This window comes from Epinephelus fuscoguttatus, linkage group LG10 (genome assembly GCF_011397635.1).
Source record: "Epinephelus fuscoguttatus linkage group LG10, E.fuscoguttatus.final_Chr_v1".
Classification (NCBI taxonomy): domain Eukaryota; kingdom Metazoa; phylum Chordata; class Actinopteri; order Perciformes; family Serranidae; genus Epinephelus; species Epinephelus fuscoguttatus.
The window spans coordinates 38318013-38339328 of record NC_064761.1 but is presented as its reverse complement, the minus strand read 5'-3'; the positions used below and the strand labels follow the sequence as shown (position 1 = coordinate 38339328).

Here is a 21316-nt window from a genome sequence, read left to right as displayed (position 1 = left end):
GGTTTTGCACTGACATTAGGAACAGTTAAAAAAGCAGCTGTGGAGGATCTCAGGGTTCGTAGAGGGACATAAGGTGATAAGAGAGTCTGGGCTATAGCAGGGGGCGAGGCCATTAAGACCCTTAAAAAGCATGGAAGGATTTTACAGTCAATAGATACTGGGAGCCAGTGTAGGTTTTGTAAAACAGGAGTTTTTTTTATCTTTCTTTTTAGTTTTAGTTAAAAATCTGGCAGCAGCAACATGTTGAATGGTCTGTAGTTTTGCAATGGCAGTTTTAGGCCGGCCCGTGTGTAGGGCATTACAGTAATCAGGACAATCTACTTCCAGTCAGCTGCCACCATATTTAGGTTACTGTAGTGAAATGAGGAGGACTACGGGGTGCTGTTTGTAAAGTGTCTCACGCTGAAAATAACATCAACATTTTGCCACATTTAGCTTCAAACAATATTTAAAAAAGTATTGTGAATTTTTTTAATGTCACCTTTTACCACATTTACAGCAATATTTGTTAACTTAGAAATATATTAAATAGTTAAATCTAAATATTAAATGTGGCACCTAAATGTTTACAAACGGCACCCCATAGAGGACTCCCCATTTCAGCTTCATGAATCAGCCATTCCTCGTCCATTGTGGAGGTTTCAAAGCCAGCAGCAGAAATACATAGACACAGCATCTGACAACAAATCAGCTCAAAATGGCAGCGCTGCGTCACTATTGGACAGTTGGAACATTTCAGTAGAAAACAGTGCTGTCAAACTGACACTCACCTGCGTCGCATTCAGTTAGAACTCAGTGTTACAGCAAATAAAACAAGACAAAGTAATACCGTCAGATGAGACACTTCACCTTATACTATAACTCATATCCCATACATCATAATTTATCACATTAGTATGTTCTGATTTCTTTATTTTTTTGCATCTTATTCTATGTCATATTCATATTGTATCTCTATATTAACACAGACAGTAGGTGCTGTTATTTAATAACATCAGTGTGGTGCACTTTTAACAGACTCTGCTGCTAATTATCACGACTACTGTCACTTCACCTCGCAATGTTTGTGTCTCCTGAGGTTCTTGTAGTTTTCTCTGTTTTCCATGTTCCAATTTTCCCGTTTTTTAGTTATTATATACCTCTTATTATTTATTCTTTTCATGTTGCTGTCTTTGTGCTGCTGTTACAGTAGAATTTCCCCTCTGAGGATCATTAAAGGCATATATTAGTATCATAGTTTGATGATGTTTTTTGGTAGGAATACACTATATAAGGTTTTGTTATACATTATTTGTTAGTGGGTTAAATTCATTGTTGTTTTTTAGTCTTTTCATGGGATTTGTCATGGAAATAGTCCAGGAAGATATAACTCAGAATCAGTGGCTCTGATGTAAAGAATAGAGAATTATAAGAGTATGAAATAGAAGTAAATATAAAGCAATTAAATAAAATAGAAACGAAAATGTGCATTATGTTACAGTGTTTAACACTAGTACTTATTAGATATTAGATATATTAAAAATAAAATATGTATTGTCACTGTCAGCTATAAATGTGAGAATTTTACCAAGAATTCATACATCAATAGATCAATAAACAAGACAGGAATAAGAGAAAACATGAGGAATATGTACAGTTATGTGCATCAACACCAGCTGCACTCTTTAAGGAGTGTTACATCAGTGGTGTCGACACAGTATAAACAGTAGGACGGCAGAAACTAGTGTCTTACAGCTCTTATGTACTCTGCATAATGTTCTGATCAAATGTTCTCCAGCAGCAGGTGGATCTGCTTGAACATGTCGATGGCGCTCTGTTCCTCGGCCTCTAAGATGCCACTAGCTAAGGAATGTGGCGTGGCTGTGATACAACACTTGACCTTTCGCCCACTTTGCTTCATTACGCAGAGATTAACTTTGTGTCACTGTTAAGAGCTCATGTTTGGATCTGATGTAATCACTGTGAGTGTACCACAATACGCAGATGTTACTAATGGTACGATGTTATGTGTGAATGTTGACGGTTTGAGAGATTGCCTTAAAAGATTCCAGGTTTGTCCTTTAAGCTTTGGAGCTGGTGTTTTAGTGTTTGTTTACTGTCCTGTGTGTGAAGCACAGATGATGGTGGGGTTTTAATTCTGTTTGTCTCTGTGATGGATAGATTTTAAACAAATGGTGGGTACACAATTTCTGTCATTTATACACATTCATCTTGAAAACAAGCCCTGCAAAATGCAAAAACACTGGCTTACACTGAACTGTGGTACAAATAGCACACACTGTCGATGCACTAAATCTGTGTGTGTGTGTGTGTGTGTGTGTGTGTGTGTGTGTGTGTGTGTGTCTGTGTCTGTGTGTCTCTATCTCTCTCGCTCTCTCAATCGCACTGCAGTGTCCAATCTAACAGTATTGCATTAATCCAGCAACTGTGGTGTTAGAAGACTTGACAGCAATTTAGACTGACCCCAGTCAACCAGTCTGTGGATTATCGTCTCAAAGACGCTCTGCATTGTCTCAAACACGTCTTTGTAGAACTGTGTTACGTGAGCAGCTTACTTTATTTTCTTCTAGAAGAAACTTTCACATTGTACAGGCAAAATAAATGTCACCAAAAAAAATAATTTCTTTCTGCCCCTGATGATTTTGTCTACATTTTAACAACCCATGAGTTTTTGTTTGTAGATCAAGACTACAATTTGTATATACTTGTGATAAAACTTGCATTTATTGCTTTAAAAGTAAATGATAAAATGTTTAAAACCAATTAACTGAACTTAATATCCAATTTCATCAGAGACTGGGGATGTAGGAGCATGTGGTGTGGCTACGTCCTGGACAAGCAAAGGAGAATTTTGTGTTCTTTCTTAGATTTTAAATAGTCAATATGACATCAAATAAAGTAATCAATGACTTGAGTTCAGTATTATATTTGGCGGTATGGCTCTGTTCTGGGGCCCCTCTGCCATTCCTCGGGCCTACGCAGAGAGAGCAAATGTGTCTGCCCTTCCATGTGCAAATGAGGTAAGCCTGAGGCAGAAAGAGCACACTTCCCTGCCCTTCCATGTGCCTACACTGAAAGCCTAAGGCAGGGAGAGCAGCAGGAAAGACCCCCAGGAACAGAACAGAGCAGATTCAATGACAAACAGAAATGACATTGATAAGTCAGACACAGCATGAAAAGGAGGAGCTGGAGTGGAGGCGGGTTGCAAAGCAGCTTGCAGTGGAAACAGCAACAGTAGGCAGGGCAGAGCAGTTTAAATAAAGCACCCTGAATGAGATTCGCCAATTGGTTCCATAGAAAGGAATCATGTGATCTATAGGCCCATTTCCACTGCAGGAACTTCGGGGTAATTTTACGGGGCCGGGGCCATTGGTGCGTGTCTCCACCGCAGGAATCACCCCTGAAGGACAAAGTTCAGGAACTTTTACAGGGGCTAAACAAGTCCCTGCCTCGGAGTAGGTAACGTTACTCAGAACGGCCCCGAGAAACTCCTAGGTGGGGCTTGGGGTTTACTTGGTGCTGATTGGATATACTCAAGGCAGGATGTGATGTTTTGTAAATAACAACATGGTTATCGTAGTTTAGCTAGGCTAACCGTTAGTTGTTAGCGGTGTCTGTAATGCTAGCAAAGCAGTTTTGTGTTGCTATGTGTAGTATTTATTCAGTTTTGGGAAATCACAATGTCTAGAAAGCATCAGCTGACAGGGACAGCTAACAGCAGCAGCAAAGCTAACATCAGGACGTCATCTGTTAAAAGCCTCCCGTTGTCGGATACGACATGAAACTACTCCAGTTAGCTCAATCATGTTGTAACTAAGACATGCACACAATATTACTTAACCTCACATTATTGTGCCTCTTTTTTATTGACTTTTTTCCTGGACCAGTCTTGTAATGTAATGTTACAGTTTGTAAACTTGGAAAAAATTGAATTAAAAATAAAGTCACTTTGTATTAAAAGATTAATATGACAAGGCTATAATACAGGGATGGGTAAAAATCGATACAGCGTAGTATCGCGATATTTATGTATGGCAATATCGTATCGTCACACAGTAATGATTTATGTATTGATTTTTAAATATATAAATTATTAATATTACAATTACAAATTAAACTGTAGGTAGCCTACTAGATACATTTTACTGCTGCAAAAAATGGCTGAAGTGAGATGAACAGACAGAAAACTTTATCTCATTCGATAAAACAGATGTTGACAAAGTTTTCCTTTGGGGACATAATTTTCAGGTAAAAAAAAAGGTAAAATATCCCAATACATTTTATCACAATGCTCAGCATATCACAACATATTTAAATTCACAATAATATTGTATCATGACTTCAGTATCGTGATAATATCGTATCTTGGATCCACACCTACCTTAATATAATATGACTAAGAGTAGCTTAGTACGCACTGACGATAAGAGAGCACCAGAAAGTGCAGCTGGTATCAGTGTGTCAATACTTTGGAAAATGAGTATTGAAGCCACTTACCATGAATTACACACAGTAAATCCTGTTTTGAAGATATATGGAAAAACATGTTCACTGATGTTTGGTGAAGACTGTCTGTCTGTTTTTTCCCTGCATTATTTAACAATCCCAGAATGTAGAGTAGCTCTGTTATATTCATAATCAATAATGATCTATACAAATGTAAATGTTCAAAACCCATGTGAGCTAAGCTGTCACAAATAAAATAGTAGTGTTCACTGTCTGTTTGAGGAATGCTGTTGATCGTTCTTTAGAATAAATCTTTTCCAAATTAACTGGACAGACAGCAGGTCAGAGACGCCAAACAAAGATTTGGGTGTGTCCTTTTAAAAGCATTCAAATATAATTTTATACTGAAAGGTTTGTGGATGGTAGCATCATAGCTTTAGTCAACAGTAACTAGCTTTGCAAATTTACAAAAACACGTCAGCAAGTTGCAGTGTTGAGTCCTCCAACAGTGATCCACCATCATTTCTAACAAAAAGTACAAGTGTAAATGTTCTGCATTCAAGCAGAAACAACAGATATCACTGTGATAATATTCTTTTCTGGCTGTAAAAAGTTTGTTGTTTCAGCTTTTGTGAAGAAAAGAGGCCTTGATTTCCCTGATGTCAGTTATTATATTATCAAACAATGACCAGTGACTGTCCACCCCTGTGCTGTTTTCAAGAACAGTCATATTCCCCCAAAGTCTGGTTAAACAGACTCTCTCTCAAGTTAGTTGAGTATCAAACATCTATTCTTAAGAATAATGTTTTCAGCAAATGTACCTGAAAGCATCATCTTGTTTTTCCAGGACAGGGGGATGCCGTATGCTGTATACGGCAAATTGTGAATTGTGATGTTGGGCTTCGTAAATAAAATTGAAATTGAAAGACTTATCTGCTTGCTACAGTAATTTATCGCAAATGAACTGCATGCTGGAAATACTGTGTGCTGTTCCTAACATTCAGTCATGAACATTTAGGGACAGCCCCTGATTTCAAATGGCCTTTGCATCTGGTAATATACAGTAATTATAATACAAAGCAGTCGGCCATCATGTGTGACCTTTAGCTGACAGGCGGGTCTGTAGTGTTGAGGACAGGAAGAGCAGATCAATCATTACAAGTCATCTTGGGGACAAATTTAAGGTACACTTGACCAAAATTGTAAAGCTGTGGCTGTCAGTAGCAACATAAGTTAAATATATATATTGTACATACGGCATCTATATTTAAATTAAAATGAAATATAGAAATATCAAATGGATCAAAGTGTCTCGTCCTCTTTCATTAGTGGCACTCTGTACAAAGTGCCGTGTGCCGTCTTGGTAATTTCCTCCCTTTCCCCCTGGCTACTCCACAACACCTCTCAATGAATAGTTAAAGCTGCCTTTGGAAATGATGATATATGTCTGACATGTTTTCTGTCCTGTAAGTGCAAAGAGACATATGGGCTAACAGAAATGTGAGAATCCAGTCTCATAACAGAGGTTCATCTGCATATCTTCATCCTGGGACACACTTTCATAAGCACCAAGACAGGATCTGATTAAATATGAGACTTATTGAGCTAAGAGACAGTCTGAAAATGAGACAATTATCTGTCTTATTTTGCTTTCCATTTACACTGCAGGTCATTTACAGGTGCACACACTCCTGCTCTGCTCATTTGTGAGATGCAAGTTATTAATTCAGCTGAGAGAGCTGCAGAAACACAACGACATTAACCTTTTACTGTGACTCCAATATAATAAAGGCCAGAACAACCACAGGAAGGCTGACAAGTCCTACAAATATACCAACAGGCTACAGAGGACCCTGTATGTATTATATATATTTAAGTTAGACCTATAAAATCAAATCAGTGTAAAATTACAACTGGTAAATGCACAGAATGAAACATCACGATTAGTGCAGCCTAATGTCTGATCAATTTGTATATTTTAAAACACAACTAGGATGAAAGCTTGTACGCGGTGTACGGTCAGTGTGCTGGTGGTATTGTCTATAATGTGAATTCTTCAACAGCCAATGTGCTTCTGCAATCCTTTGTAGTGTTCTCAGTCATATTTGGTCCTAAATTCACCAAAACTGCCCATCAAAGGCATACCTGAAGTAAACTGAGAGCTGTTTTTGTTCCATTTTTAATACATGTACACGCATGGTCTCATAACACTCAAGTCCCCCCCCCCCCAGTCAGTCAGAATCACTGTAAGTGCCTCTGTCATTGAATTATACAAGTTTCAACATACTGAAATAAAAGTGTTTGATCTTCGCCTGAGTATTTTCTTTAAAACAGACGCTGCAGATGACTGGTACTGGGAGGTATGAGCTGGAAAACACAAGATGATCACAGCATAAAGCCTCACCTAGTCCAAATTTTAAAGTAGATAACAATATCACAGAAAATAAACACGTCTTTTGAAGGTTTTGTCCTGGTGCTATCAACAAAAAGAGGGTAAACAATGTACTGAATGAGTGAATACGAGTGAAAAACTAATCAGCATGGACAGAAATGTCTATTTAGAGACTCTTAAGAAAACCTAAATTGCTAAGAAAGACTTTTTTCCCCTCATTGCTACAACAACGCAGCCATTTGTTTATCATGTCCGTACATTTCTAACAGTCTGTGATGACAACAAGGGGTTAAAACTGCTCTAGAGGTGAGGAGTGTCATTTACTACAAGACCCATGAGTCATCAGGCCAATCCCTGGCTACTGATTGGCTGTAAGGCCGTAGGAACTAGGATAGGCTCTCTCGCTGCCTATTGAAGCCTAGGCTAACAGTATGACAGCTATAATTGGCTCAAGTGAGGTGTCAATGAAAAGGTCAGGAGTTCACCACCATTTTGATAGTGAAGTGTCTGCATGGCAACATACAAATGTAAGAGATTATGGGGAATATGTGGACTGATATGAACATTTAAAATGATGCAAAGGCAGTTCATGGATATTTCTGGATGTAATTATGTGTATGGACTGATTATTTCACTGGATTTAGATCGTCTGGACCTTTGGGAGGGTGTGAAGACATGAGCAGTGTTTTTGTTTGCATAATATTGATTTGTGGGTTTAAAAACTTCCTAGGTGAGTTATAACTGTTTACTGAGCCTGCTGTGGTGGCTGTATCTTGAAATGGTCCACACTGATTCAACCGCGAAGAGCGTGGCTTTCAAACGATAATTTATATGAACAAATATAGCGGTTGTTTACATATCATAAATCATCGAATAAAACATCAGGAGGACCTGCGGACAGGATTTTAACCTACATTTGGGTCAGATGTATTTGAGGACTGCTTTAATTTAATTAATTCCAAATAACTCATCTTAAGTATTATTGTCCTATTTCAGTTGCCAAAGCACAGCAGACAGGCAATTGTTTGCATTACTTTTTTTAAGAGTCCAGACTATTATTTGCACCGTGACAAATATAAACATGGCAGCAGCTAGGAAGCAAGAAACAGGAACTTTACCTGAGTCTTGAGGAGCTGCAGCATTTGATAACACACAAACTGAAACCTACACTCGACATTTACTCTGCACAAAACACCCGTCAGCTCTGAGCACCTCAGCTGTACTGTCAGAGGGTTTGATATAACACCTACTTGCTTTTTTGCCAAGATTCAGATGAGAAGGTCGATATCACTCTCATAGTTGTCTGTTAAATGTCACAGTTTTCATGCTGGGCTACGGTAACGTCTTTTGGCTGGAGCTTCATATTTAACAGACATGAGATTTTTGCAAGAAAGCAAATACACGTGGAGGCAGAGAGAGGAGACTGTACGGACAGTCACAGTTAGTAAAGATTAATTAGAGCTTCAAACCGCGCCAAAGATACGACTGTACGCCGTCACACAGTTTGGAGCTGCAGTGAAGGAGCATGAGGCAGAGGATGAGGCTGACAGTAAAGTTGAGTCCATGAGAGGTGATTAACACAACGTCAAAGGACAGGTCTACTGTAGCTCTGAAAGCCTTGAGCTCGTGGGCGAGTGCTGTCCATTAGGTCAAAGGATTAGCTAGGGTTAATGGAGCCGGAGGAAACAGGATACACTGCTCCACGGTAACTTTTTCAGCTCGCATGAGCTCTATGTTTTACTGTGACACAAATCATCATTCAGTTCTATTCACTTCTATTCACTTCCAATTCTTCAGTTAGCATCCTGGATACTGTACAGCTCACTTTGTCACTCTATTGTAATGCTCTGTTACACCTTATCTCCGCCCATGTATTTATATTAATGCTTTTTCCCAGCATATTTTACATATTTTTTGGTATTTACATTTATTTGATAATCTAGTTTTTAGGCTTATAGCCTTTGGTGGTTTTGTGATTAACAGTAGTCAGGTTTACATTTAAATGTAGCACAGTTTTTCATCAAAATTCCATAAAACTGGCAGAAGAAAACTGAATTTATGTTTGTTTCCATGATGTTTGATAATGATCATGATTTATCCATGAACATCCACTTCCACTGCACTTTACCAGCTTTTATTGATACAACGTTTACACCTCAGCCAAGTGTAAAACCTCTTCTGCAGTATTTAGATTCTTTTATGGTATGTATGTTCATGCACAAATTGAAAATGCCTCTGTTACTATTATTATGATGACATTATGCATGTCACGATTAGCTCGGCCTAAATGACTGATTCACGATACTGTCCTAATAATCAGCCAAATATGCTCAGAATCTTTAGAGTCGGGCAGACGGTACGCGTCAAACTGGAGGTCATTTTAGTAGACAAGAGCAAATGGCGATGGTGATTGTAACAAGCACTGCCATCTACAGGAAAAATAATTTTACTTTTTGTCGTCCTCTGCACTGAAATTCACAGCCGGATATATATATATATATTACACGTCCAAATATATTCACAAACAATACGACATCACCATTGCAACATATCATCATGTATGTCACACTGCATCACGTGGCTTGTTGGTTTGTTTTTCCCGTGCTGTCGAGACACTGGCTACGGTTACATGATGGCTTCTCATTCAGAATGAAATAAATCTGAATGAAATCATTCGGAATTAAAGTCTTTCCAGGTAGTTTACATGGGAAACATTCATTCCGAATGAGGGTTTACACGGGAGATCAGTTTAATCGCCTTTATTCGGGTCTGCGCAAGGTTTGGGGCAGGGAAGGTTTCTGATTGGATAGGGGGCAGGGCGGATGTTACGTGTTTACGTTTACTGGAAGAAAACACTGTGGTCCTCGCTCCGGATAACATGATGCTTGACGACGCCGTTCTTAGTGCCTTTTTCAGGCTTGTTTTGCTTATATTCTTGAAGCAGCAGTACGACAACAACTTTGTTCTGCTAATGCTTCGTCTGTTGAGGAGGAGAAGGGAGGTAGAAGACCGTGCTTTGGCGTATGGAAACCGGTGAGTGCAACGAGTCCGACTGCTCTATCTCAGCCTGTTGCTATGCGCGCTATATACTTCATCGCGCCAGAAGGGCAAGGAAACGAGCATGCGCAGAAAGACCGGAATGAACTTAAATGCACCCAAAATTCTTTCATTTGGAATGACAAACAGAATAAACCACCGCCTTTAATCAGATTTAATTTTCAATCGAAATGACCACTTTCAATCAGAATGGCCTTTCATTCCGAATGAAAGTGGAATTAAACTGTCCATGTAAACGTACTGAGTGTCATCCATCTGCCGTCTCCCGTGATTCCATGTGAATGCAGCATTAAAACATCCTGGAATCACTGAACCAAACATTTTGTGAACAAATGTTTTTATAGCATCAAAGAGAGGACACACATCTTTTTTAGTAAACATCCTTTTTTATAGAAAAACCTTTCTTAAGAAGACAGGTTTTCAACTATTTGAAATGGCGTCATATCTTTTGAAATGAAACATGTCGATGCTAATTAAGATCTTTCGCGTTTTTTTTTTTTTTTAAGTTGGTGTTTGTGCAGCAGTTTTTGCAGAGTCTCTTTTATTCTTAGTCGCCCAGACGTCTCTTTGGGTGCTGCTGGACATGATATTCATGATTATACATATATTATATATTGTCACATCCCTATATTATACTGCTATATACAATACTGCACTATTGCCTTTGTAGGGATACAAACAGTGAACTGAAGTGAAATCAATTTAAAGTAAGCGTGTACAATTTAGTGGCATGTTGGGGTGACGACTTCAGATTGCAACTAGCTGAAACTCCTCACATACACCAAGCGTGAACTCCCACTTAGGATTCCTTCAGTGTTCATTGTTCAGGAGGTTTTTACGGGAACTGCCCATTGGTTCGACATCCCATTGTTCCGGCCATATTAAACTCATTGTTCTGAAGTCCGTTCCGAAATCATCATGATGCCCTGTGGTTAAGGTCTGGTTAGGTTTAGGCACAAAAACCACTTGGTTAGGGTCAGGAAAAGATCATGGTGTGGGTTAAAATGAAAAAGAAAGTGACAAACACATAAGCCGTGAGCCTGCTCTGCCTCAAGCCGGTCGCGGCGCACCATACGCCCGCCGCGAGCCGCTCAGCACCGCGGACAGTCGGACTAATGGGATGTCGAACCAATGGGCTGTCGAACCAATGACATGGACCCGGTTTTTACCTGGAGCCGAAATATCTGAAGAGGTCTTTGTCTCTCCAAAACAAACAGATCAAGTGATTAAAACACTGAATAAAGTAGTTTCACATCAAAAAATTGTGTTTTCCAAGGCTGTTCGGCTCATCGCAGAGGGGCTGCTAACTACAGTGGCCGACTCAAAAATGCAAATGGCCCTATTTAGAGTTTGTTTTGTCTATTCTGGGCTACTGTAGAAACATGGCAGTGCAACATGCTGTCTCTGTAGACAAGGACCTGCTCCCTGTGTAGATATAAACAACTCATTTTAAGGTAACAAAAACTAAATGATTCTTATTTTCAGGTGATTACACACTAAAGAAAACACACTCATTGTATTATACTCCAATATATCTCCCTGAATCCTGCACACTGGACCTTTAAGTGTCTCAGTCACCTGTAATCTCAGTTACACTGCATCTGCAGGGCGGCAGGTAAAGGCCGCTGTATTTAAACTTTGCATAATTAATTCAAGAAGGTTTTGACTTTGACAAGCTAATCGACATCAGATCGCTTGCCATCAAGTGCACAAGCCAAGGCAGTCTCAGTGAGTCGCTCTGATTATCCCCATCCCCGGGCTCAGCTGGAGGTTGAGGTAGCCAAAGCGGGCGTGGGCGTGGCTAAATGACACCGAGCACAAAGCACACTGCGGCTCTGTCCCTGAGCCCGGAGAGTGTCGAGGCTCGAGATTACCCTCAATACGTCAGCGGCAGGGAAGACCTCAAATGCTAATCTTAAGCTTACATGACAGGAGATCCCCAGATATATTTGCAGCACTGGAGCTGTGTGAAGCGACCTAACTAGCTTAGAAGTCATGGGGAAACCTGGACACAAGGTGTGGGATTGAGTTTTTAAAGGTTACCTTGGAGGTAAATATAGGTTTGTGTGTGTGTGTGTGTGTGTGTGTGTGTGTGTGTGTGCCTGTGGCTGCTTCCACTCTGTGTGTTTCAAATATTTCCCATTAAACGTAGGCGAGGCAGTGAAGGATGCAGGAGAGCAGCTCTGACATGTTGATTAATGGCTTAATCAGGAGCAGTGTGTCAGTGTCTACATGGCTATATCCTGCACCGCCGCAACAATAGCTTCACACCTGAGGGACACGGGCTGTCAAACACACCCCGGTACATCCATCCCTGTATCCCCTGCATGGGTACAGACACTGAAACGGATGTCATGTCAAAACTGCAAGTACACGCCACTTTTCTCACCGGTGACCTCGTGTATTTTAGGAAAGGTTTGGTAACACTTTTACTGTGTCACAGATGCCTTGGTTGCAGACATGAAACATTTACACCTTTACCTGCATTATTTAACGCTGCTACTCACTGTGTGCATTTGCTTAAAGGCGTGTTTACTCACAGCTTCCAAACTTAAGGGGACAAGCATGGGCGTCCATGGGGAAGTCCTCCAGCTGCATGGGGCATTCTGCTGATATAGTCAGTCTGAAAGGAGAAGTCAAAGTCAGGGAGTAAATTGGCTGTGAGATGAGACATCATCATCATCATCATCACCATCATCACAAATGAACACTTATTATGAATAATTGTTTCATATGAGTTGTGCTTAATTTTGTGTACAGGCATTAACCAGTGAAACCAGTCTGTCTTCATTAGTGTGTCTCACACAGTTAGCAGCACAGTAGCAATAAGCAGCTGAGCCAGCAGAGGGACCCCTGATCATATCTACCCAGTTAGAATGATGCAGCTGTGTGTGCAACAATGAGCTCGAGAATTATTAAAGAAACCAGGTGAGGATTATTTCATGGAGTGCGGCGCCACCTGTCTGTGGAGACGCAATAAAGCATGACTGCAGCTTTATTGGAAGCGAAACAAATGAGCTCATCTGGTGAATATAATGTAGGAACACTGCCAGTCTGCACAGGGGACAGTGAGGCACACAGCCTTATGTAATGCTGCCCTCTGCTGGACACTCTTATAAAAGCAGAGCTGCTGTGTCTGTCCACAGTGCTACCACCTGCTGGCACTGATTTAAAGACATTTTAAAAGTTTACCCAACTGTTACAGTTTGATACACTCAATATAAGACCCTAATACTAGAAGCTACTGTCTACCTCTACTGTGCTACAACTCAAAAGGAAATATTACACGTTTCCTCCCCAACATTTATTTTACAGCTATAATTAAGTGTGATTTTCATTGAACATACATGTCATACAGTCATATTATAAAATATGATGTATTGCTGTAACTGACCCTCTGTTAAGGAACAGTGCACAAAGTTTGCAGAAGTTGCATCAAATGAACAAATCACTTTCACTTTTCTGAGAAATATGTGGAGAAGTGGAGCTACTTGGAGAACATCACTGGTGTGGACGTATCTTGAAGTGAATCAGACACCCTGTGCACGGTGCACACTTTTTGTGTGTCTGAGAGCATCAGCTGATTGTAAATCAGAGTAGATTATGGTGCGTATTTATGTAGGAATATAGATTAGATTTTTTTAAGAATTTTTAAATCATTGTTTAGCTTCACATTGAGCCACTATGACATTAAAATGCATCAATAATAATAATTAAATTATATAATATTATATTCCACTATAACAAGACACCACTTTGAGTAGTTGTGCATAATACGTACTTTCACTTTTGATACTTAACATTTTTTCTTATAATCTGTATGCGCTTTTACTTAAGTTCGATTTTGCAGAATTTTCACTTTTTATAGTGTGATATTTTATATATTGATAATGTGACTACTTTTACTTCAGTAGGATTTGAGCACATCCACCACCAACTGCAATCACTTACACTACATCATACTAATACGATGCATACTCTTATAAAAGATTTGAGTTGAGTTGACCACAGAGGATATGAGGACATTAGAGGTCACATGCTGCCTCAGCTGCTGCCCCACATCAACATACAAAGCACACAGCAGCCTCTGTGATGTCAACAGTGACAAAAGGAATAAAATAAAACCGATGAGTCTGGAATTTATTGCCTCATAGTGAGTGTGGTTATTACAGAGCATAATATCATACTGTATAATAATCAGTCTTGGCTCACTGGCCTGTTCAGTGGGTCTATATGTTACTGCATACATCACTCTGTAGTGGAATATTATGCCAAGCTTAACAGGAAGTGAGATTCAACGTAGAAATAAAATGAGATTGTCATTCTGTAGATATGGATTATACTCTGTGTGTGTGTGTGTGTGTGTGTGTGTGTGTGTTTGTGTGTGTGTGTGTATCGCAAAGTGTTGCTCTTTTATTTAATTTAATTCCCCATTAAAGAGCATGTTGCATGTTTCAATCAGAAAGTTTAAGTTCATTAATAACTGATGAATTCACATGCTGATTGACAAAAAATTTTAATAATCGAAAACTTTTTTTTTTTTTTTTAATTCCTCAAGCGAAAATGCTCTTCTCAGCAGAGTCATTATGTTTCTCTATTTTTCATTATTTTTTATTTTCATTTTATTTTTTAAAAAATGGTTCAGTTCAGTTTAGATTAGTTAGTTTCCAGAGTGGGTTAGCTTTTGTCAAGGGCAAAGTTTAACAAGTTCAGAACAGGCACTACAATGCAAACACAGCATTTTGTATAAGAAACCCAGTCGCATTAAACATGTGCACCACTGCTTCCTCCTGCTTGTTGTGTTTACAAATGTGACCAAATTGTCAGATTAACACTCAGACATTTCCTGATTTATTTTTTCAACCCTTTCACATATACTGGTCACTGCAGTGGACAGCTATTTAAAAGCCATTTTCTTGTATATGCTGGGTTTTGATGCTGTAGTTGCATTTAAGCCACTACAGTGGACCCTGGTGCGTCAATGCCACCCACTGGACAGGTGTTGTCACTGCAACACAAATCTCTCAAAACCAAGATGGCTGACAGAATGAAAGAAATGTGCAGCTCAAGAATATCTTGCCAGTCCTTCTATAACAGCAGAATCTGACAGGTGAATAAAATCTGGTAACATTAAGTAACATCTAAGGAGTAATACAGTTGTTAAAATTTCAATTTTATGTGGAAATTACAATTCATCCTCTGTCCACTAAACTGGACAACATACATTGCTGGCTGTATTGTTGTTGTTCTTGACAAAACTTCATCTGCAGTGACTTTTTTATTCATATTATCAGAAGGAAATGTACAGTTTTAGTAAGAGAAACAATATTTTGACAATATTTTTGCTATTTTTGCAGAAAATGTTCATTGAAAAAATGGTATAGTCCAACAGGAGGTGGGTGGGGGCTGAGGAGTGAAGAGGAAAGAGTTGAATGAGAGAGGGGAGCAGAGGGGAGGTGTAGAGAGAGAGGGGAGAGGCTGAGGTGTCAGAGGCAAAGTTCAGCGTTTCTGCATGGCACTGAACATATCAGAATATGTTCAACTATGTAAACACACTAGTTTAACAGCATTAAAATATGTTTTTATAGTTTCACTTGATATATATCTTTAAATTGGTTTATATTCTTCAGTTGAAAAAAAATTAACATCTCAAGTTTTTTCATGGTTATAGAGGAATAAAAACACAAATGAAAAAAATCTTGACTGAGGTCGTAATATATATCGCACATGACAGGGTTTAATTTTGTACGTAACCAATATCATTTCATTTCAGATTTTATATTTATTTCAGTTAACTAAAATGTTTTTTTTCACACCTAGTTTTAGTTTTTAGTTTAGTTTTAGTTATCTTTAATAACTAGTGATGCACATTATTGGATTTTTTGACAATATCCAATACCCACTTTTTTCCCCAACTAATTTTAGTGATCATCAAGTCCCTGCTGTAGTGGAATTAACGATTCTGATAGTTCATTTTGCTGCTTTTGCTGGATGTCCTTGGGATTTGAATGGTTGGCTTAATAAAACAAGCAATTTGAAATTTTTTGGGGAAATTATACAAAAAAATAATCAGCTGATAAAATAATAATAAGAGTAAATTTTCAATGACTGCAGTCTAAGAAAGTGTCTTTAGTGTTACAGTAGATTTTTTAAATATGAATATGAGTGTTTATTGGAGATGAATCACAAACATAAAGTGTGTTATTATCAAAATGCAGAACCACAAGATGATATCCAGGTGAGTGTAGCTTTGCAGAGCTCTGATATGTCATAATGATCAATAAGAACAGTGCAGACTAAAAGATGAATCACAAACTGAAACAAGAAAGCTAAACTGCTGCGATGCATTTCATATTTTAGATTAATAAGAAATGATTGTGATCAATAGTAAATATGTTCTGTACTGTGAGGCGGCACCGTCTGGATCCAAACTCTCTTTTCCCTGTAAGAGGTATTTAAATGGCGCAGCAGTGAGACCACTGCACACACTACTTGTTCTGTGAACAAGCAGTGTAGGAGAGTAATGCATGCATAAAATGTTTCTCTAATAACCTTGTTCCCAGAACACAAACACATTAATGGCCCAACGTGATCCCGTTTCTAATGGTCTGCAGTGTTTGAAAATGTGCTGCAGATTCACAGCAATTTTAAAGTTCAGTGGATCAATAGTCATTTCTGACATGCACCCACGTCCATTTCCTACAACTTCCTGTGTTAATATTTGATCCGGAGGATTTATGTCCTGATAAGACGATGACATATGAGACGTTTCTATCTCGGATATAATATGCAGTGTGGACTGTGATGTGTTGCTCTTAAAAATCATCCATAAACCAGATCATAAATGGATTAGTATGATATGACTGGAACAAAAATTACATGTCAACCCTTAAGTGATTTTAGAGCAGTGGTAGAGGAAGTATTCAGCTCCTTAAGTAAATGCACTCATGCCACAGTGTAAAAATACTCTGTAACAAGTAAAAGTACTTAAAGTATTTAACGTACTTAATGTAGAACAACGTCCCCTGTGACTGTTGAACTATTACATATTATCTTGTTAGGTTATTATGACTCATGCACTGATGTAAAATCAGTATTTAACTGTTGCAGCTGGTTGAGGTGGAGCTCATTGTTATCATTTTCATTATATTTTCACCATTAAATCCACTGATTGGTTTGTAAAATTGTAAAAATTGAGAAAAATGGTGTCGAAACTGATTCCTACACTGTTGTTGGTATGTATGTGATGTTCTGTTTAAACAAACGCCTTTTGTATCTGCTGTAATTGTCTTTTGAAATACTCTGTAGCCTCTGTTTTGAGCTGAAAGTGCAAAAAATAAATAGTAAAACAGTAATAAAAGATAAAACAAATAATAATAAATTGAAATTAATAATATAATTATTTATTACTAACAGCCCAAAAATAATTTTAAAAATAATTAAATTACTAAAATGGTTTAAAAGAAACCCTCACATTTCAGATGCTGAAACCATGAAATGTTTGGCTTTTTTGCGTGAAAAACACCTAAAATATTATTACAATAGTTGCCTTTAATAATTAATTTTCTATCAGTTGTCAGTTTGTCTATTAACTGACGACTCGTTTCAGCTCTATTTGAACATCTTCCCATGTTCTGGGTGCAAAACATGTAAAGGGACACTTCACACCCATTGGAGATATTGGCTGAAGAGATATCTGCCTTCTGAAAAACTCACCAGCAATGTCTCTGTCCAGAAATCATGACCTGGTTACTCAAGATAATCCACAGACCTTGTTGTGAGCAGATTCATGTAGGAACTATTTTCTTCCTACCGAACTACACCTGCCAACTGTATCATCGCACAGACCAATGGAAAAGAGCTTGAGCTTGTGACAGACGTAAACATTAATGGCATCCTCCTCAGCTGAGCTGTAACATTAGCGAGCTCAGTTGTGCTAGGTGAGCCAGCAGTAGATGCACTCTTCCTTCTGCGCGGTGAGGGTGTGATTTGGCAGAAAGAAAATAGTTCCTACATGAAACTGCTCACAGCAAGGTCTGTGCATTATCTTGAGTAACCAGGTCATGATTTCTGGAAAGAGACACTGATGTTGAGTTTTTCAAACATGTTTTGAGCACCATGAGCTGAGCGCCATCTTGTTAAGGCAGACATCTCTATAGGCAATATCTCCAACACTCAGCAACTCACACCAAAACAATCTAGCCTGACATATACATGTAGCACTGCAGGTGAGAGGAAAAATCAGTTTTGTTTTGTTTTTCGTTTTAAGGGTTTCACTGTTCCTTCAATTTGAAAAGTAACTTGTAACTAAAGCCGTCAGGTAAATGATGTGAAGTAAAAGTACAATGTTTCCCCTTGAACTACAGCAGGGTATTAGTAGGACGTGGCTTGAGAAGTGCCATAAAGTTATTTAGTTACATTCCACCGCTAATTTTAAGTATCAGAAACTGCAAACAATATGTTCCTTACACCTCCACAGCAGCTCATACACAGCATTTAAATGCAGTGTTAGAGCAGTAAAAGGCTGTCTCCCTGTTAAAGTGAGGGTTTCTGTGACATGGTGACACAGTTATAGATGGAGGAGTGAAACACAGGGCTCTCTGTGTCAGAGCACTGGGTCAATGCAAACAATTCAACTTGCTCTGACCTCCAGTATACAGACTGAGGACAACATGATGACGCATCAGTGCACCAGCGAGACATGTAGTATGAGTGTGTGGGCTGCATGAGTGCAGCAGGGGTCTTAAAAACCATTACCAAAGAAGTATTACAGGCTGATGGATGTTTTAGTCATCTCTAATTGGATTACACAACATTTCTGCGCTGCACTCGCCCGCTCTTATGATTCCGTGTTTTAGTTGTTAGACTGATTGGAAAAGAAATGTTTACCCCACTGTGGTCCAGAGCAGGATTAAAGGTCAGCCGTGGGAGAGCTTACCTCATGGTGTACAGCAGAGTGCCGTCGTCTTTCAGCCGCAGGAGCTTGTTGGGTGTTGTCATATTGTGTGCGATGGATTTCTTCCCGTTGAGGAAGAAGGTGTCCGGAGTCCAGATGTTGCTGGCCAGGAGGTTATTCAGGGGGAGCATCTCCATCGGGCCTTTGAAGCAAAGTCTCTCATCTTTCCAGCTTTGACGGAAGAACACGTCAATAGTGTACTCCTGCAGGAAAAAATACACGTTAAAACTGAAACACACATTAATGAATTAGCTCATTAGATACTTTACATGTGTTTGGGGAGTAATATCATAAACTCTGCAAAGCTTTTTGTGTACACCAATGATTCCCAACTGGGGACACTTGTACCATAGCGCAGTGGTTCCCAACTGGTGGGTCATGGTGCTCAGTTTCTGTACCCCTACGTTCACCTTTGGGGGTACCCCATCTATAGAGGGGTGTCTCCCACCTTACCTCTCCCCTTTTGCTGTTGTGCTCCATGGGAGAGGTAAGCGACATTGCTCTCATAGTAATTTTGATGTTTTCCTGTGTCACTTAATTGTTTTCCTGTGTCACTTAATTGGTGTAGAGTTAATATGGTTGTAACTGGCGGAGGATTCTGTTTTTACCTCTTGCTGTCAGGTATGTTTTTTGTGTTTTATTTAATTGAATGTAACATGGCAAGTGAGCAGATAAGTCACACATAAGTTATAAACAGTTAGCTAAAAGTAATGTGTAAATACGTAAAAAAAAAAATAGTTAAGATAAATTAATGTACACTTCATTAGTTAGCTAACTAAAAGTAATGAATATGCAGTTGAAGTAGGAAGCTAAAAGTAATGGAACGTCCAGCTTCTGCCACCAGTAGTAGAAACGCAAACTTGACCAAACTAACCTAAATATTGCAATTTAACTGTGTGAATTTATACTGTAACAACATTGTGAATAGTTGTACACAATATCCAGTTAATGATAAACTCACATAAACACATTTGGAACTGAGGGGTGGTGCTGATGGAGGGGTACCTGAGGGGGGTTGATGTTAAAGACAAGGTTGGGAACCACTGGTGAACACGGAGCCTCTTTCAAAGAGGAAAGACGTGTCTTATGACATCATATCCTGAATACATTCAGGAGATATGTACACACAGTACGCCACACCTGACTGCACCTTCCACATGTTTAGTACTGCTGATGTGGAGTTGTTTCAAACACAAATGATTTTGTTAATACTCTGAATAAGATAGATAATTAATGAATAAATGTTGTTGTTATTGGTAAATAATAAAAGCTCAGGATGCCAGTGAGGTAGAATCAGCCATGATATGCACTGAATGTGGACGTACTTTAAAGTTTCAAAATGTAATGTTCTTGTTTTAATAAGCTTAGGTCAGTCCAGGGGTCGACAACCTGTGGCCCCAAAGCTGCGTGCCATTCTTTGAAAAAAATTATATGGTTATGAATAAGGGTTTTTTTTACAATTTAATGTTCATTTATCATTGCTGTAGGACTAAACTGATTCTTATATTCTCCGATTATACAAACTGTGCAGCCTGTTTTAACATGTTTTAACATTTTGTCAACAAAAATGTGCGTCACACGTCTCCAGCCTGGCGCCTTTTCCTCTACATTTTGCCAAACTTCAACTGCAGTTGCTCGTCTGGAGCCTCTCTAGCTGGGCTGGTTAGAGAATTTAATATTGCACACACAGATTTGTTTGCTGCAGAGTTTAAGTACAAAATGCAGAGAGCCACCTTGGTGTAAAACATATTAATGAATGCTCATTTAGAATTATCAGCAATGTTGATGGGCTGATTTAGACCAATATGTCCCTGAGTCAGACAATCAGTTTACATACAACATATTTCTATTGTGACTGACATGATGAAAGGAAATTCTGTTTGTTTCAATGTATTATGTGAAAAAAATCCTGCCATATTTTGGCTGGTTTTTAATATAAAATATTTGGTATAAGTCGAGAATGTAACTTAAATAAAGTGTGTCTTACCATCTCAGTGTCAGAGACTGGACCGAAGCTGGTGACGAAGATGTTGGTTTTGATTTCCGTCACCTTCTCTGTAAGGATGAAAAAGAAAGATCAGCATAATAAGCATTATCATAAATATGAAGGTCTAATGCAGGTTTTTGTTTTCTGTGACATGACAGAGGGAAGAATAATAAACCACATTCCCCAATGCTCATAGCTTGTTGCAGTATCTTCTGTAGCGCATGCTGCATGATACTTTTACTGGCCAATGCAGATCTACCATGTGGGCTCTGTGACTTGCTAGACTCACAAGTCAGCCTTTAGACGCTTTGCTTAACTAAAGACTGATGACTTTCTCCCTGATTTTGTGTTTAGATGGGCGGATACAATTTCAGAGTTTAAAAAAACTCCCTACGTTGCAGAACCAATAGTAAATCTGCAGGGCGGTCCTTCAGTGACTCGCTGAACTCTTGTGCTTGTAAACATAGTCCCACTAGAA

At 38.9% G+C, this 21316-nt stretch overlaps 1 protein-coding gene across 3 annotated transcripts in view; it reads right to left on the bottom strand.

The window, feature by feature from the left end:
- gabra5 (gamma-aminobutyric acid type A receptor subunit alpha5) overlaps positions 1-21316 on the bottom strand; it is a 56963-nt gene that overhangs the window by 21416 nt on the left and 14231 nt on the right. For all 3 annotated transcript variants that reach the window (XM_049587753.1, XM_049587754.1, XM_049587755.1), the window contains 3 exons: positions 20839-20906; positions 18834-19054; positions 12436-12518 (listed from right to left, as the gene is read on the bottom strand). In XM_049587753.1, coding sequence (XP_049443710.1) covers positions 12436-12518; positions 18834-19054; positions 20839-20906 — 372 coding nt within the window. The remainder of the gene's footprint in view (positions 1-12435; positions 12519-18833; positions 19055-20838; positions 20907-21316) is intronic.